Raw genomic sequence first — 18852 nt, forward strand, 5'->3', positions numbered from 1 at the left:
CACCCAGTGGGCCTACTATTGTTCCTGTCACAAAAGTGGCACACAGGAAGTCTGACAATGTGGTCATCTAGACAAGACCACCACAACCAGGAAGCCAATGTGGATGGGGGAAATGTCATCAGGCCCGCCCAGGTGAGGCACTGCGGGCAATCAATGGCTGCTGAGGGAGGGAGGGTCAGTCTTCTCAAGGGATGATGAGCCCCTGATAGGTGATTGATTATTCTGTCCTTAAACACATACCTAGAGCAACACCAATTGGACAAGAGATATATCTGTCTGTCTGTCTGTCTGTCTCTCTATCTATCTGTCTATGGGAGGTCATGAATTTGAGAGTGGAGGCCACAGAAGGTGTTGGAGGGGATAGGGGAAATAGGCGGAAATAATGTAAACCCAGTACCCATGTGTGAAATTCTAAAAAAAAATAAAATTAAATTAAATTGCAAAGGCCAGATGTGTCTTTCTTGTCACTGGGTTGAGACCATGTGACTTTGGCTTTCCAGTCAGTCTTTATGTTCTCAGAGGCAGTGAGGGAAGGACTCAGGGTTCAATTAGCCAGAATCAGACCCTAAAGCATACACGTGAAGACAGTGGCTGATGAACCGTTGACATGCAACACTGGGGCTTTGCGACTGTGCGCTCTGTCCACACCCACTCCCTGTCCCCACCGCCACTCCCAATGTGCACCGCGCTCCTACTATGAGCTGGATGCTGCAGGAAGGTGTCCTCGTGGATTCTTTAGTGGTCTCTGCACTTGACAGATGTGATGCCCTTCAAGGCCATGCAGGGAGTGGAAGCGCAGCTGAGATTCCACACAGCAGAACCACTGCTTAGTTCTTCTCAGATTCTGCCATCTCTCACGTGGTGTGGAACCTGCTGGCTATGTCTCTCCCGAGTTTAGATGCTGTAGGAGAGTCCAGGACTTGCCTGCCTCCTGCACACCTCACTTCAGCCCTGTCTTGTAGCTCTGTTCTCCCACTTGCTGTCTACAGAATATGTCTATTCATTATGGACCATTTTTGCTTCCTTTCCACACCTTCTCCTTTCAACAACGACCTTTTGTTACCTTTTATTTAGCATGCATGTGTGCATATATGTTTGCGTATGAATATGTCCACAGAGGACAGAGGCCAACTTTTGAGAGTCAGCTTTTCTCTCTTACCACCTATAGATCTTGGGATTTGATCTCAGGTCATCAGGCTTAGCAGCAAGCCCCTTTATCCAGCTTGATGGACCCCCCATAACCTTAAAACCAGTGTGGTAAACCTCTGATGGCCAGATTTCCCTCATCACATCTATGACTAAATTCTTGGGGACTTTGGGGCTGAAAGTTTATGGCTCATGAAGGAGCTTGTATTTGGTATGTACTCTTTCCTGCTTCTAACCCAGAGGTTTTCAACCTGTGGGTTGTGACTCCTCTTAGGGGTTAAACGACCCTTTCACAGGGGCCACATATCAGATGTCCTGTGTATCAGATATTTACATTATGATTTATAACAGTAGCAAAATCCACGAAGTATTTTGTACTTGAAGTACATGAAGTTATAAAGTAGCAATCAAAATAATCGTAGGGTTGAGGGTCCCCACAACATGAGGAGCCATACTAAAGGGCCACAGCACCGGAAGGCTGAGCACCACTGACTTCAAGCAACGCCTGGCCTGGCGGTGAGGCAGACATAGACATCCTGCCGGCTCTTTCAGTCATCGCCGTCCCTCGCTGGTGCTTACACAGAGACCCTGGGGAGGGTCCCAAGCTACCAGGTGCAGCGTGTCTGCCACTCTCAGCGAGAGAGGGCCTGAGAGCTTGAGGGGTGCATGCTACCCCACAAAAGCTCGTCCCACAAAAGCGCTGTGAATGCCACTGTCTAAGAGATCGCTACCGAAACCAGCGTGTCTCATCAGCCCTCCCGGTGTGTTCTTTTGGAAAGAATAGAAAACGCGTCTTCTTTAAGCAGGAGTCCTCAAACTGTGACGTCTTAGCCTAACTCTGGCTCGTGGTTTGCTTTTATATGATTTTGTGTGGCTCTGTTTTAATGTCTTTTAAAGGGCTGTGCCCAGTGGTACACACGCTTGTAAAACCAACGCTTGGGAGGTAGAGGCAGGAGGACAAGGAGTTCAAAGTCAGCCTCAGATATGCAAGCAAATTCAAGATCCACCCCCCCCCCCTTCCTGGAAGTCGCTCTAGGGAGGATGCAGTTCTAGAATCCCGGCTACTTAGATGGCCTGGACAGTCTAGGGGGATGTGATGTTGGGGCCAGACACATCTGTCGCTGCTCTCTCAGATTTTGATGAGCCTGTTCACTCCAAAAATATTTCCCCCCGGGGCTCTGGGAGCTGGCGGATGATACGTGTTGTTGCTTCTTGTTCCCGGTTATGTTTCGGTAATAACTCCTCCCACACCCCTCCCCCGTGTGAGTACGTTACTCCTTGTCTGAGCCTGTTAAGTCTTGCTACTGTTAACATTTTGCTCAAGGGCATGGTGAGAGTAGTACTAAAAACTGCCACTAGATGGCGCTACAGTTCTGAACAATAGGTGAGCACGTTCCTTGCGTGAAGAAAGCAGGAAGTCTTTCGATTTTAGGCTATTTCCTGTTCTAGACAGCTCTCATTCTTGACTCAGCCGCAAACCTGCTATGTGTCTCTCCTCATATGCTTAATAAAAAAAAAAAAAAAAAAAGGGTTTAGGGTTTGTAGTAATGTTCCCTTTTCCTTTAAGGAGATGCTGTGACCTTGTGATCTTCAGAGAGACCAGACTTTTGAACACCCTATCATAGTGCACACATGTGCTCATTAAAGCCATTTCTTGGGCACGCTTCTCAAGACAGGGCAACTTTCATAACATCCTTGTATGACGAACTATGAGAACCTGGGTGTAGGGGATAGCAGTGGGGAAACCCACAGCTGACCACGGGAGAGACCATCATGGGTGAGGTTGACCAAAGGGGTTCCCAGCCATCACAGCGTTGATGAAGGCGAGACATTCAGCACTCATGTCAAAAGGCCATAGGGAAACGTATGCCTAGAATTCCAGTCTTGGGAGGCAGGAACAGGAGATCTTGCTAGCCAGTCAACCTAGCTGATTCACCAAACCCCAGGTTCAGTGAGACACCCTGTCTTAAAGCATAAACTTGGAGAATGTTTTCCAGTGTTTGTCAACTTGACACAAACTTGGATGCACTTGGGAAGAGTGAGACTGGGTTGAGGAACTGTCCCCAGTACTTTAACCCGTGGGCCTGTGTCTGTGGAGGAGGGGGTTTCTTGGTTGCTGATTGATGTGGGAGAGCCCAGCCCACTACGAGTGGTTCCACAGTCCCCAGGCAAGGGGTCGTGGGCTGTCTCAGAAAGCTAGCTGAGCCAGTCATAAAGAGCGAGCCAGCAAGCAGCATTCCTCCACGGCCTCTGCCTCAGTCCTTGCCTTGAGTTGGTAGCTTGGCTTTTCATAATGATGGACTGTTCCCTGTAAGCCAAATAAATCCTTTCCACTTCAAGTAGCTTTTTCATCTTCTTTGAGACAGGACCTCACTGTGTAGCTATGGCTGGTTTGGAACTAAAGGTATTCACTACCATTCCTGGCTGGGCAGAGTGATTTTATCATCGCAATACAAAACAAAGACAGGGAGTGATGGAGGAGCACTGAGAATTCACCTCTGGCCCGTGTGTATAAACATGCAAACATATGCACACATACACACACACACACACACACACACACTAACTCATACAAGCAGAAACATCTAATTTAAATTTAAAAAAGAGTACAAGGACTCGTTTGTGTCCGTTTCATCCTTTGCAGAACACCAAGAACGAGAGAGCCAACCACACTCTGTGGAGGCAGAATCAGATAGTCCATGTCAAGGTTCTCCACACTGTATAGAGGGACACAGCCAATGGTAGGTGCTCTGTGATTTTGTGATTTTGTCCTCAGGGCCTCCTCTCACTTTTTACTTTATCAGAAGACATCCTGATGCCAACCTCTGCCTTCCACATGTGCCCAGGCAATGTTCATACATACATACATACATACATACATACATGCCATTGCAGTTTCCATCCATCCGTTCATCCATCCAACCATTTATGCATCTATAATCTAGCCATCCATATATCCACTCATCCACCTATTTATTCATCCGTTTGTCTATCTCTTTATTCATATCTCTACCCACCCATTTATCATTCATCCGTCCGTCCACCTACACATCTATCAATTCATTTATTCATCCACTTGTCCATCTATCCAAGACAATATATGTGATATTTAAGTAGCACTCTTGCTCCAGTGGTATGGAATAGTGACATCACTAGCATGTGCTCAGGAATGTTACAGCATATGCTGATGTAGACAATTACATTATACAGGCAAATCACCCAGCATTGGGCTGTCACATAAATCAGCTCATAAGCTCCTAAATAATAAGCTCTATTAGGATCTGACTGCTGCACTCAAATGCTACACCTCGAACCCTTGGGCAAATGTCGAAATCCAGCTCAATTTTATTATTCAGGGTTTTTAGGAGGGGGGGTAAAATGAAGGCGTCTTGGAAAGTAGGCAGAGTCAGATCTGGACCATGAGCCAGGACAGGGAACCTTGTGGGGGAGGGGAGGGCCCCAGGGGACCGTCATCTCTAGTATATAGTGTATTTCTGGAAGTGTCTCCGGTGATCTCCCAGCTCTGTGACGCGTGTCTGTGAGAGAAGGGAGGAGGCAAAGGCATCGGCTGGACTTAGGAACACGGCGCTGGCGTGGCCTCCTCCTCCTCTGCGACTGGCCCCCTGCTATGGTGGGGCAGGCTGCTGCCGAATGGGCATGCCGACCCGGCCCTGTAGCCAGTTGATGTAATCCTCTTGTGGCATGTGGATGATGTGTTCTCGCACAAACTGTGGGGTAAACATAGTGTCACTCCCAAGGGTCTGGTTTGAAAGCTAGACCAACCCCCTCACCCCCAACCTCTCTTCGATATCCCAGAGGACTTTGTAATTGAAATCCAGGATGCCCCTCCCCCGTGACTCCAATGTTTTATATTGAGGTTGGTGCAAAAGTACCTGAGATTTCTGCATTGTTGAAATTTAGCATTTGATATTGGAATGCATTATTAAATAAATACAGTTATGTTATACGCCATTTTTAAGGCACATTTCCTGATTTACATGTTTGGTAACGACTTTCCCCTTGATGTTTATTTTATACGATGGAAATGATATTGGGCAGAAAACAAATTTGAGTTATTTTCATTTTTTGAAAAAGGTTATTTCCCACTTTATATGTATGTGTGTATGTATGTGACTGTGGAGAACAGAAAAGGGCATCAGATTCTCTGGAACTGGAGTGACCCACATGGGGGCAGGGAACAGGACCAGGCCTATGGCAAGAGCAGCCAGAGATCTTAACTGGCTTCTCTCCAGCCTTTGGAGTGATGTCCTTACTTGAATTCAGAATAGGTCTTAAAGTGGCAGAGATGATACATTTGGCCCAGAAACTAATGACTGTCCAGTGCAGGAGTGGTCCAAGGAGTGGCTGGTTGAGCGAGATCACCGAAACTGATCCCTTTACAAAGAACCAAGAAAGCTGTGGTCTGAAGTGTCAGTTTCTCTTTTTATGTCCAGCAACACCCATTTCTCAATTGGGTTGTGGCACTAGCCTAAAAGTGAGCAGGACAGGACAACTGATGAAGCCTGCTCAGGTGCTTGACTGAAAAGTAGCTCTAAGGTACATCCCAAAGCCAAGCCAGAAAAATATTATGGCCGCTGTTTCTTGGACTGCTGGTCTGATCCACGACAGACTTCTGAATCCATTAAACCTGGGGACACCCAAGGGGATCTGCTGCCCTCTTCTGGCTTTGGCAGACATCAGGCATGTTTGTGATGCGCATACATACACATAGGCAAAGCACGAATACACATAAAAATAAATCTTAAAAAAAAAAAAAGAAAACCACTCAAATTTGCTGTGGGGGCTATTCTTGGTTGTTAGCTTGGCTACATTTGAAATTAACTAAAACCCAGGGTTTCTCCCTGTGAGGGAATTTTTCTTAATAATTGGAAGTGGGGAAAACCCACTTTTAGCCTGGATCTTTTGAGGTGGGAAGGTACACCTCTGATCTATGCCACAGGACGTGGAGGAAGGAAACCTCTCTCTTTGCCTGCTTGTTCTCACTTTTGTTGGCATTCCATTCCCTCACTAGCATTAGAGCCTGCTTCTTTGGGATCTGGGTGTAAATTGGAGACTAGCTGAGATCTCCACCCTTGTGGACTGAACAATAGCTGGTTTTGTGTACCTTCTATTGGGAGACAGCCATTGTTGGATTAGCAGGACCACAGCATGTAAGTCATTCTAATAAATCTTTATGTATATAAAGATTCATTCTCTATGTTGTTCTAGAGAACCCTGATTGATATATTTGCTTTTTGCCAACAGACCAATGCTTCAAAAGTTGAATAAAGTGGGGTGAGTTTTGAGCTGTGGAATTTGGGGCTATGGAGATTTGGGGCTATAGAGCTTTGGGCTGTAGAGTTAGGGGTTATGGAGTTTTGAGCTCTGGAGTTCGGGGCTATAGAAGTGTGTGCCATACTCTCTCACTGTATTCTCCTGACCTCCTGCCAACTGAGGCCTGCTTCTTCAGTCATTTGAGAAACTCTCTTGCAAGGAAACACCTCTTTAATCAGTTGCATGCAGATGATGCTTTCCAGGAGTTTACTGAATCTGAAAGTATGGATTTTTGCACCATTGGAAAAACAAACATGTCTCACTGTGTTGATGGGAGTGGTTCCTGTTCTGGCTCACAGGCTTGTGTCTGAGCCTTGTTAGAGTGATTCAAAACTCACTGTCCCAAACCCCAGGGCCGCTTTGGGGAAAGGGTCCCGTTCCAGTTCCTTGCTTCAATTTTAAGCTAATTTAAATTCCATCTTGTTGTCATTTACCCAAGAAAATCTGAGGAGAGGAAGAGATTCCAGCTAGAAATATTTTTTCTTTTTTTACTTCTTAATATCTTAGCATTTTTATTAGTGTATATTCATTATATAAAGTGTTGATTACATAATAGTTCAAGAAGAGCATTGACAATAAGCATTATTGTCAAGATGCATTCCCAATTACCCTCTCTTGTCCCCACTCCCGTTAGTTCCCTTAAATTTTCATGTCATATGTGTGTTTGTGTGCATGTGTATGTAAAATGTAGGTTCTACATTGTAGGAAAATTCCGGTAGTCTGGCCTTTTAAGCTTAATTTAACAATGTTATGTCCACTTATCTGTAAATGCTACGCATAGCTTTAAAAGTCATTTGTCCTTAAAACTTTTGTTTTGGTTCAGCAGTTCCTTTGAGAATTGATGACAGATCTGACTTTGCGTTCCTGGAAAGGGTTTAAGACACACAAAACCCAGTGTTCCATGTAGGCTTTTGCTGTTAGATGCTCTGCGATGTTCTTCTTGCCAGGAGCATGCTAAATGCCAGTCCTCAGGACTGTGAGCTCACCGTTAGGAAACGGGGGGGGGGTGTGCTTACATGGCTCTCCCTCTTCAGTACTCTTCCCTGCGCCTCAATAATTGGTGGGTGGGAGCTGAATCCACAAACAGCAAGGGAGGAGATGCCCTCAGACTAGCTGTCTAGTCTGTCAGAGGCTTTCCTGACGCTTCCTCATATGATGAATGCAGTAGAGTCTGGACATCTGAACTGGACCCCAGGACCACCTCCTCCCCCACTCTTGACCTCACCCGGGTCATCCTGTGAAAGGGCCAACACATTCTTAAGCCTGTCAACTCTTATAGATCCACCATTTGATTTGCTTCTTTTTTTTCGGGAGGTGCTCGAATCCCTATTAAAACACACTCATATGACCTGATAAAATTTAGATTGCGCTGGCTGGAGAAGCCCATCAGGGAGCTGAGAGTGTCTGCTGCTCTTGCAGAGGACCTGAGCTCGGCTCCCAGCACCCACGTCAGGCGCCTCACAGCTGCTTGTAACTCTGGCTCCAGGGGGTTCTGATGTCCTCTTTTGGCTGTCATGGACACCTCACTCATGTGCACCGCCTCCAGATCACATAATTTAAGAATAAAATAAGGGCTAGAGCACTTTTCAAGCACTTTTCAACCTTCCTGATGCTGTGACCCCTTAATACAGTTTCTCACATTGTGGTGACCCCTGGCCATAAAATTATTTTTTGTTGCTACTTCATAATTTTTTTTTTTTTTTTGCTAAAGTTACATATCATAATAGAAGCATCTGTGTTTTCTGATGGTCTTAAGCAACCCCTGTGAAAGGGTCATTTGACCCCCAGAGGGGTCGTGACCCACAGGTTGACTGAGGACTGCTCAGTAGTTGATTTGGCTCCCGGCACCCACATGGCAAAGTGTAACCACAGGTAAAGTGGCGCAGGGGATCTGAGTGCCTTTCCTGGCCTCTGAGAGGACCCGGCACCTGCACATACTGCGCATGTGTAGTATGTAGCATGTGTAGTACGCTCATACTCTGCACAACTCTTCAAATGTAACATCTCTGAGAGCAAGGATGCACCCTAAGCAGCTTTTTAAAGGGGCCGGGGTATAAGGTTAGGGGCTCGCATGTGTCTTGCGAGGGCTATGTCACTGACTGACATCCCCAGCCTTCCTGGGATGCTTGATTTTGAGACGGAATCTGCTAAGCTGTCAGGAAGGAGCTTGGGCTCACCCTGTAGCCCAGGCTGGCGCTGGCATCGCCACCCTTCTGTCTCAGCCTCCAGAGCAGCTGGGATTCTCGGGCCTGGACCACCACCTCTGGCTCCGTAAGCATCTTGAACCTTTCTTTGGCTTCAGTACTGCTGTTGTCTTTGACGTTCCAGGCCTTCGGGCAGGGATGGAGGTGATGGTGAGTACCCTCCTCGCCCTTGAGAAGAGTCATCCTTGGACCTTCACGGATCTTCATGGGCTGACACGTCACCTCCTTGATCACCTTTTGCCATGCTCGTTGACTCGCAGTCCATTTCTCTAAGGCAGGCCATGTCTCGCGAGGGGCCTTCACATATGCTGGCATCACATTGCTGTGCTCTTGTGCCTTCATCATTCTCAATGTTCAACCCAAGATCAACCCTTACCTTCTCTAGTTGGCCTGGTTAGCTATGTCCCCCTAATTCACTTCAAGCCAGAGCTCCTCAGTAGCGTCATGCACCTAGCACATCTGGGACCTCATTAACATGTCAATTCTGTGTTGGCGAATTTGGTCTGGTGCCTGAGGTCACACATTCCCCACAAGCAGGCAGTGAGGGCCACACTGCTGGCCCATGAAACAACCACACTCTTAGCAGCTTTGAGATGCCCATTTCGGTGATTAACGTACTTAACATCTCTTCCAAGCCTCCCAGTCTTCAGGGAGTGCCATTTCCATAGATTCTAATGACCCAACAGCACGAGGCACTCCCTCTCCAATTAGAAGAAGGGCTTCCCGAGGGCGGGGTCTGCGTGTTTTGTGATGACTGGGTCTATTGCACTTAGGCGGTGCCTGGATGCCAAGAGGGGACTGACTGAAAGCACTGAAAGAGGGACTGACTGAAAGGTGCTAGGAGGGAAGGGGAGGGGAGGGGAGAAGAGTATGGTCCCTACCTCAATGGCCACCGCAATGTCTGGGGAGCACAGCTCCCATATCCGCAGGTCCTGGAGCACCTTCAGGAGAACGTGTGGCCGGATCCTCAGGTCCAGGTTCTCTCCAAACTTCTGCAGCTTTGACAGGATCTTTCTGGCAGGCCGGAAGCTCTTCAGGTCCTCAGGGAGTTTGGACAACAAATCAAAGTACCTTCAAGTCCAAGAGGAGAAAGTCAGTTAAGGAGCCAGGATGGGGTCTGGGCCCTTTGGTTCGCTTCATTTTCTAATCTGCTCTTCTCGGGGTACACATCAGGAAGGCAGCTTGAGGTTCTACCTGGAGGGCCTGTCCTCTATACCTAGTGTTTTTAGGAAAGTGTTTCTTTTTAAGGGTAGGCAAAGCTGGGGTTAGTTTCTCTTTCTCTGGTGAATAAGGAAAGGGCATGCTTTAAAAGGCACATTCATAGAACAGCTTTCTGTAGAGCAGATTGTGTGGAAATACAGAAAACAAAATGGGGGAGGTATTGTGTTTAAGGTTCTCTTCTGACTGCTAATTGTGCTAGGGTGGATATTGACACATCTGTGGCTGTTTTCTAGATGACAATGGCAGTGGTAATGATGATGGAGATGGTGGTGATGGAGATGGTGGTGATAGAGATGACAGTGTGGTAGTGATGATAATGGTGGTGACAGAGATGATGATGGGGATAGAGGTGACGGTGGTGATGGACATGATGGTGGTGATGGACATGATGGTGATGATGGACATGATGGAGATGATGGGGGTGAGAGAGATGATGGTGGTGACAGAGATGATGGTGTGATGGAGATGACGGCATGTGCATTTTCATCTCCATGAAAAACACTCATCTGACAGGCTGTGTGTTTCATGCTACCACTAGGATGGTGGAGACAGGTGGGCTCTAACCCATCTTTGTCTAACCTACTAACCCACCTTAGTTCTAAGATTATGCTTTAAACGTGGCCAGGGCCTACTTAAGACAAGTGATGTCAGGTCTTTAGAACGTGCTCTCCAGGCTGGCAGGTACAGAGCTTGCCCCACATGCCAAACAACAGGAGTTTGATCCCCTGGGCCCACAAAAAGGTAGAAGAAGAAACCAGAATCCACAAAGTTGTTCTCTTACCTCTGCATGTGCTCTCGTCTTTCTTTCTCCCCCTCTCTCAATGCACTAATAATAATAGTTCAACGATAGAAGTATTATGTAACTTATGATGATCATGAAAAGTGCCCTCCTCCATCACATATGTATCACTGTAGGAGGTTTTGAAGAATAACTTCATCTTTGCACTTATGTATTTGTTCATGTGTCTTTGTATAGCATGCACTGCCGTGAGAATACAGACTTTGCCTGAGTGAGCTTGCGGTGCCGAGCCGTGTCTAACAGAGAGTGGGTGTCCCGCAGCTACGATCCGAGTGAATGAGTAACTGGATGGGCGAGGAGCCCGGCTGAGCGCCCGTGTGGGCAGGCTGTGGTTCATTTGACTTGATTTTTAACGATGCTGTGAAAGGCACTCGTTTCCCCATAATGATACTAAAAGCTCCATTGTTAGAGATGCTTGCAGAATCCCACTGTGGGAAGCTCAACACTGACTTCCCACTCTAATATCTAATACCCTCCCTTCCCCCTCGCAGAAGACACTCCTGGGGGCCTGTGTATTTTGGGGGACAGATACTGCTCATGACACAGTGAAGGTCTGGGGGCACAAGGCAGTGTGGGCGGTTCTCACGTCTCTCCTGCAGCTCAGCGTCCCTCTGGTGAGTTCCTAGTTCGCATCAATAACAATGAGGGAGGGACTCCAGTCCCACCTTTTTCTTAGATCTTGTTTTCCTCATCCTGGCAGAACGGGGATCATGCCACATAATATGTCAGACACTGCTTCACCACAGGGCAGCGTGGCCTGGACAAGCAAGTGAACTCATCTGTTTCCATGTGAAATAGAGGTTTTGTATGTATCCTCCATGATTGGGGGGTGGGGGAGGAGCGGTAAAAAACAGGTAACATTAGATTTTCTTAGGGTAGCCTCCGCCATCCATCAGAGTCCCTTGGTTCATTGGTTCATAGTAATTCCTTACAGTTGGTCACGATTTCCTTCAAAAATGTCCTAAATCTTATTTGAATTGACAGAATCACCAAACCTGTTTCTAGGGTACTCGTATAGCATGTGAGAGCTTTTTTGTCTTTTGGAGATGGAGTCATACTATGCAGCCTTGGCTGACCTGGAACTGACCCTTGAACTAGCAGAGATCCACTTACCCCTGCCTTGGGACTGCTGGGGTTAGAGCAGCAGGGCACCACAGCGGCAGACAGCACAACTTGTATATAATGTGTAATGGCCCAATCCGGATACTCGGCATGACCACTTCTCCAGAGGGAGAAGATTTGGCATCCCCTTCCGGTTATTTTGAGGTAGTCGGTGCCATCACCCTGCCGTGCAGCAGACCCCAGCGCTCACCATGTTCTGCCTGTCCTCTTCCATGTGCTGAGGCAGTATTCCTGGGGTATGTCTGCCTGCAACTGTACCCTTGAGAGATTTCATTACTGTGGGGGTATGCCAAACAGAACTCAGACTCTGCAGACCCTTCTTTGATTGACAGGTTTGGTATTACTCTTCTGTGAGGTGTGTGTGTGTGTGTGTGTGTGTGTGTGTGGTTTGTAAGTGAGCTCTCCTTAAGTCTAAGTCTGGACCAAACATGAGGTAACCATGGAGACTGGGAGAGGTTTAATGATGCATGGTTTGGAAGCTGACAGGTTCTTTCCTGATTGTGCTTTGATCTGGGGGACCTGACCAGTGGCCAACAGTAGCTGGGAGATGACATCTCTAGGCTACTGAAGAACCTTGGGATGACCATGATACAACCCCCGGGGGCCGTTTTGTTTGGCCCTCAGGGTCTTACCAGTGGTCGGCAATCTCATCCGCATCCCCCTTTGACACTGAGACCTGGTGCCGCATTGTTGCTAAGTCCTTTTGTAAATTTGAGACGAAAACAAAGGAGTTGAACTTCTGGATACCTCGTTCTTCTTGGCGTCTAAGGAGTTGTGTGAGAAAGTGGGAGAGGAGTCAGAGACACGGACCCCTCCTTTAGCCACCCTGAGGCCTTCTTCAGATGCCATCAACCATCTCCTCTCCTATGGGCTCTTGTTACATTGTAGATTATGATCAGGCTTGTCTGCTGGTAGCTCTCTTAGACATGCAGAAATGACTTTGCTGCCTCTCAGAGATGACCATTATATTCTGCACACAAAGCACAGAGAATACTGCAAGGTGCACAGTAGGTGCTTAAGTCATGTTGGTTCTCTTCCCTAGTCTCACCTTTTTGCATACATGCCCTCTCTCCAAAGAAAATTCGTGTTATGAGTGTGCCACAACCAAAGCCCCACACCCAGCACCAATCCTTTGCACCTTACTTAGAATATTCCATAAGGTTCCAGATAACCCATTCCCTATACTTTCCAGCGTTGTCACCATGCTTCAAATTTTATGTCTTTCCCTCATGATTGCAGTCTTGGGGACAAAGTGTGACCTCCTCTGGTAGGTAGGCTAGCAAAGCCTTGTGATCTGGCCTCTGCCTTGCTGATCGCCTTGCAGGCATCCCGAGAGAACTAGACACAGCTGACGCCTGGTGATTCCTTTTCTACCCTCTGGGACTTGGCTTTTTCTTGGAGTTCCTTCCTTTCTTAATTTCCTAGCTGGATTCTCTGGTTTTGGATGCTACCTTACTGCTTTGCTGTTGTGCAGGGCCTTTGGTAGGGAGCCTTCTCTGGGTATGCTGGCGGTGTCTGTGTGTCTGTGTGTGTGTTCTCACCATAGGGCTGGGAGTAACTGCCAAGCTCTCAGTGCAGTGGCAGGGAACCCTGCCAAACACGGTACCCCAGAGACTGGCACTTAACCTGACAACGTTTCCGGCAGGAAGATGTTCAGATGGCTTTCCCGGGTCAGGAGGGCACTGGCTCTTTGTGCTCAGTGCTCTCCTCCCCCACATCACGGGCCTTACTGCCCTGTGTGGCAGATTCTTATGTACCTGTCTTTCTCTCTAAATGGTGAGCTCTGAGCAGGGAGTGGAGGGTCACCTGGATGCCCTGATGAGATGGGTGAGCTCCTTGGGGCACATGAGCACCTTAGTAAGGAGATGGGCTGTAGTGGGGAGGAGGATCCTGGTGGCCTTAGAATGGTAACCTCCATGGGCGGCATTCTGACCAAGTATGAACTTTTTGCTCCTACCAGAGTCCTGGGGTACTCTTCCTGCTTTGAGGATTTGAATGTGCTTTTGCTGCCACCTAGGACATTTCTCTTTCCAGCTTCTTCTTTCTGGGTTCCTCTGTTTCCTTGATGATCATCTCCAAGACCTCCTCAGAGAGGACTTCCTGGACTCCCCAGCCTGAATCGGGATCCCTGGTCACCCCCCCCACACACACCCCCTGCTTTCCTTTCTCCCTTCTCTTCATCCTCTCCTGCTTCTCCCCTCCCCTCCCTCTTCCTGCTCCCCTTCCCTCCCCCTTGTCACCTTCCTCCCCCCTGCTTTCCCCCTTCTCTTTCTCCTTTACTGTTTCCCTTTCTTCCATCCCCATCTGACATAACGCCTGTTCTCTTCCCATGCGGGATGATTCTAATTCGCGCCTCTCTGTAGATGCAGTGGGTTGGTTTCCCTGAGAGCAGCGGAGATGTCTGCCTTTGCTGTTACCCTAGCCTAGCTCCGGACAAATGCTGAGCATGCAGCAGGTTCCAGGTGCGTGGCCCTGCTGTGACCTGGACATATGTGCGTCCTCACTTTATGAGAATCTCCATCTTGTCTTGCAGGCAGTAGCTGGCCTCCTGGGCTATGCTGAAAAACTTGGCCCGCATGCTGTTACACACCCCGCTCTTGCAATGGATGATGTCACGGTTAGCACGGCTGTTGACAAGAGAAACGATCAGGGGATGGGGCCCAGCGGATGCTTTGGTAGCCTCACAGTTCCCACTGGCAAGATACCCTGAGGTAGGAACTGCTACCGGTGTCCATCTGGGCTTTTTGTTTTCACCTGGAGCCCCCCCTCAGCATCTCCATAGGAGGCTGGAAGGCTGGGTGCTGGCTCAGGCCTCGTACATGAGTCCACAGTGAGGCAGGTTCCACTGGAGGCCAGCAAACATCAGGGGCAGAGAACCTCTACCTCCATCCCCACCCCCTCTCAGCTATGCGGCCTCGAGTGGGGCACTGCACGTGGCCAACTCTTGGCCTGTTACTCTGTGAAATGAGGCAATGCTCTGCCTGGCACACACACGCTTGGGGAATAGCAAGGCCACAAACATAGGACGCAGCCTGTGGTGCTGCAGAGGGATCTCATGTCATTTTCTGCAGTGCCGCCCAGTATCTGGTCACTGAAACCCTTGTCCCTCTTTCCTGTTTGTGGCTTTAGGGAAGCTGGTCTGCACTGAGGAATTCTCCTACCCCAGGGAGACAGAGGATGCTGTTACCATGGCGAACTCTGCCTCCTGCTCACGCTGGCCTCTTCCCCACCTGGCTTACCCCTTTGTCTTCCTCTGGTTGCTTGGGATGTGGCTGTCTCCACTCGTTGTGCTGGATCTCTCACTGAAACACCAAGGGACAGGTTCTAGTTGTTTTCCTAAGCGGTGCCACTGAGGCCGTCCGGGCAAGTGCTAGTCCCCCAGAACTCAGGCACAGGGGAGACTCTCATCTGGGGATGAGAATCAACACACTTGGTCTCCAGTCTTGAACCTTGCTCCTGTCATGCTTTCTGCCTGGAGTGGCCTCCCTGTCCCTCTCCCACCATCTCTACTGTTGGTTTGTCTCTTGTGGTTCGTAGGGAGTCCTGCACCCTCATGCTCCTCAGCTTTGACCTTTGGCCTCAGCAGAGTGTCGGGATTACACACAAGTCATCACTAGGGACAGGGGCATGCCGGTAAAGGGTGACTAGGTGCTCTTCCCTCTGTTGTCTTTGGTGCTCTTCACCCCAGACTGTCATTTCATTCAAGGAGACACTTTTCTAAGCAGGCCCTCAACTTGACTTCACCTGGAATTAACTAAAACCGAATCTGCTGGGCACACCTGTGAGGGATTTTTCTTGATTTTTCACCTTAAATCTGGGCCAAACCTTCTTGTGACATTGTGTGCAAAAGGAAATGGGAGAAGGAAGACTGCTTTCTCTCATTCTTTCTGGCCAGGTTGTCTATCATGCTGCCGAGGTATTCCTTTACTGCAACTAGAACCCACTTCCTCAAGTTTCCAACCTAGCCTGAAGGGCAGCAGAGGCATCCCGCCTCGCAGACTAGACGAGTACTGGCCTCGGCCTCTCCTTAGGGAGACAGCTGTTGTTGGACTAGTGAGACTACAGCCTCAACTCACTCTGATAAACCCCTTTAGTATATAAAGATTTTTTTTTATACCAGCTCTGTTCCTAGAGAACTCTTGACTAATGTACTCTCGAGCTGAATACCCATGTACCTCAGTTTTGGAAGCAGGTAAGGCTAGATTCAGAGTCCTGCCTGGTTGTCAATCGCCTCCTCTGTGGTCATTCAACTTATCACGTGCTTTGACTCTTTCTGGGTGTGGACGGATTGGGTCCCTTGCATGGCTGTTCTCTCCTGCACCTCTTGTCGGCCGGCTTTCATGAGTAGATGATCAGTCCCCAGATCAGATCCACCTCCCCCTGCTGCCTTTCTCTCCAGGACCCTTAGATATTGAGTGTGAGTGTGTGTGTGTGCACTCGGGCGCACCATGCTGTCACACCCTGCTTTTAATGTGGGTCCTGGAGATTCAGACTCAGGCCTTCATGCTTGCACGGCAAGTACTTTTTACCAACCGAGTCATCTCTTTATCCCCTTGCACCATTTTTGCCTTTGAGGCGGGGTTTTACTCTGTAGCTCTGGCTGGCTTGAATCTCCCTACATAGGCCACCCCAGCCTTGAACTCATATACCCACCTCTCCCTCCTGAGTATGGGGATCAAAGGTGTGCATCAATCGCGCCTGGCACACTGAGTGACATTTTGTTTTTTTAGCACTTGTTTCCCCATGTCTCCCCTAAACAACAGTGAACCTTGGCTACTTCATGCCTGAGGTCTAGGGTTAGGGCTGTCTCACCCTCCTATGATGGTACCTTACTTCCTTTCTGGCTTCATGACTTTGGGGTCATGACTTTTGGGGAGGTGGGCCTGGCCATCTCTCAGAGTTCTTCCTAAATAGAAGGGCCTGGCGTTTGCTGCTTTTTCTAGAAGCTTGGACCTAGAGGTTTTAGGCTTTGTAGGTGATGGGAAAAGTATTATCCCACCTGGACAGGGCACGGGATCCTGGCAAAAAAGTACAGAGAGACAGGAAAGACTGCTATCAGATTCTAACCAGCTGTCCAGACCCGTGCAAATGAATCATGAGGAGAACGTGCTGGTGCAGACTTTTCCCTGTATTCTATTGTCTCCTCAGAAAGGAGGAGAGGTGAGGGATGTGGTGTCATTAGCTGGTAATGGGCAGACAGGTGAGCTACAGAGGCCCCTTTGCCTCCTCAGTCTCTCCTGCCTGGTCCTCATGGAGGTCTCTGCTCAGTGTTTCCAATTTCCTCTGGCTGAACCCTGTTCCCACATCTCCCCTCCTCAACGACAGGCTGGCTTATCTTTGTTCCGCAGGTCTCAGCTTAGATACTAAACTCAGCCCAGGTTAGAACCTTGGGTGGCAAATGCGTTTCCATTTCTCCCTCTGTTTTTCCAGGATACTCCTCATAGCCATGGTTCTACATGGCTAGCTGTGGGGCTACTCAAGGGCTGCTTATTGCACCACCAGTTCTCAAATATGGGGAGACTCCAAGAGGGCAGACAGAGAGAGAGAAAAAAAATCTCCATGTCTATTTTAAGTAGTTTCTGAGTGAGAAGGAAATGATGGGCATTTGGACGTCACATAACAGTTGTGGGAGATAGTCTCAAGAATCATTTGTACTCAACACTAATCCAAAATCACAGTGCTTGTTAGACCAACTGTGAAGTCTTAGCCCATGACGTGTCATCCAGGGCTGAGGAAGATCGGAGAGGACAGTGCTCCACACTGGAGACTGAGGTCACCTAGTAACCTGGATCATCACAGATGCCTTTGGCATCCTAATTTATTACGCACATTCACAGCGTCCTTCTGGAAGACGTCCATGGGCTTCCTTGTGCTATCTAAGGGCCCAAAGCTCAAGGCTGTTCCAGTCAGATGTCTGAGCCTACAATACATTTATACCATATGCTTACTGAAGCTTCCAGACCTAGGATAGCTCCGGGCCCGCAACTGAATCAGAAGACTGACTCCACGTCATATGACAGACTACTCCAGAAGGGAAGAGGTGACGTTCACTGAGGGAGAGGTCCTCCAGGCCCATGTATGTGTGCCTGCACATCTTTAACAGGCAAAATGAAGTGAAATCTTAAGACAGAACAGGAGGGCTCATGTGCCATGCTTTCCCAACAGTGTCCTTCTCTTCATGGATGGAATTGTTTAATGAAAGGCGTGGAATACAAACGCTGGGGAAACATTTCTGGGCACTCATGATTGGCCCAGGAGCAAAAGGAGCTTGTCTTCAGCGAGGTCAAAAGAAAAGAAAGGTGCCCCTCCCAGCCCTTCTCCCTGGGTGTATGTGTGATGGTCCCCAGGCAGGGGCGCTCTGTATCTACCTGCTGCAGGCTTCAGAAATTCCTACCTGGACTTGTGGGTCATCTGCCACTCCTTCAGGACATAATCACTCTTGTTTAAAGACAGGAGGCTGCAAAGCAAGAGGAGCCTTTTAACAAAACGTTGGATGCTCCGGTGCTCTGTAGCAGCAGGTGTCAGAAGCAGGACCGGATGGGATGCCTCCTCTCAGAGTGAGCTATAGAGCCACGCTGAGGGGAGCGCCTGGGGAGTTTGTTGAGAACACAGATGCTAAGCCACGTGTCCAGAGATTCGGCTGAGCTGGGCCGAGTTGTTCTCAGAAACTGCATTTAGACCCACTCACGTCCCTAGAGTCACACGTAGACAAATGGCAGGGCGATCTACCCCCCTTTAGGGAACTGTAGATCCCTGAAAACACAGACATAGATACTGTAGAACTGCACCTCACACTCACACACATACACACAGGCACCAAAATTATATACAAATTTTTAGAATCACAAACATACCTAGAATTTCACATGTGCAATGATTACATATCTGTACAGACAGACAGACAGACAGAGGCATTTGAAAAGCACACCAGGAGTTCTGCTCACCTTAAATTCTACCCCCATCAAGAGTTCCCCTCACCTGGAATTCCACCCTCCTCTAGAGTTTAACCCTCACCTGGAATTCCAC

At 48.5% G+C, this 18852-nt stretch overlaps 1 protein-coding gene across 3 annotated transcripts in view; it reads right to left on the reverse strand.

The window, feature by feature from the left end:
• Positions 1-4480: 4480 nt before the first annotated feature.
• Positions 4481-18852, reverse strand: part of Ccdc60 (coiled-coil domain containing 60) — an 83472-nt gene continuing 69100 nt past the window's right edge. Inside the window, exons 8-13 of one of the 3 annotated variants that reach the window (XM_055605717.1) lie at positions 18221-18283; positions 15066-15128; positions 14331-14453; positions 12459-12590; positions 9566-9755; positions 4481-4874 (exon numbers count right to left, since the gene is read on the reverse strand). In XM_055605717.1, coding sequence (XP_055461692.1) covers positions 4773-4874; positions 9566-9755; positions 12459-12590; positions 14331-14453; positions 15066-15128; positions 18221-18283 — 673 coding nt within the window. In that variant the 3' untranslated portion in view covers positions 4481-4772. The remainder of the gene's footprint in view (positions 4875-9565; positions 9756-12458; positions 12591-14330; positions 14454-15065; positions 15129-18220; positions 18284-18852) is intronic. The other 2 variants (XM_055605718.1, XM_055605719.1) reach the window with 2 other exon arrangements.

This window comes from Psammomys obesus, unplaced genomic scaffold (genome assembly GCF_907164565.1).
Source record: "Psammomys obesus unplaced genomic scaffold, mPsaObe1.curated_primary_1811, whole genome shotgun sequence".
Taxonomy (NCBI): Eukaryota; Metazoa; Chordata; class Mammalia; order Rodentia; family Muridae; genus Psammomys; species Psammomys obesus.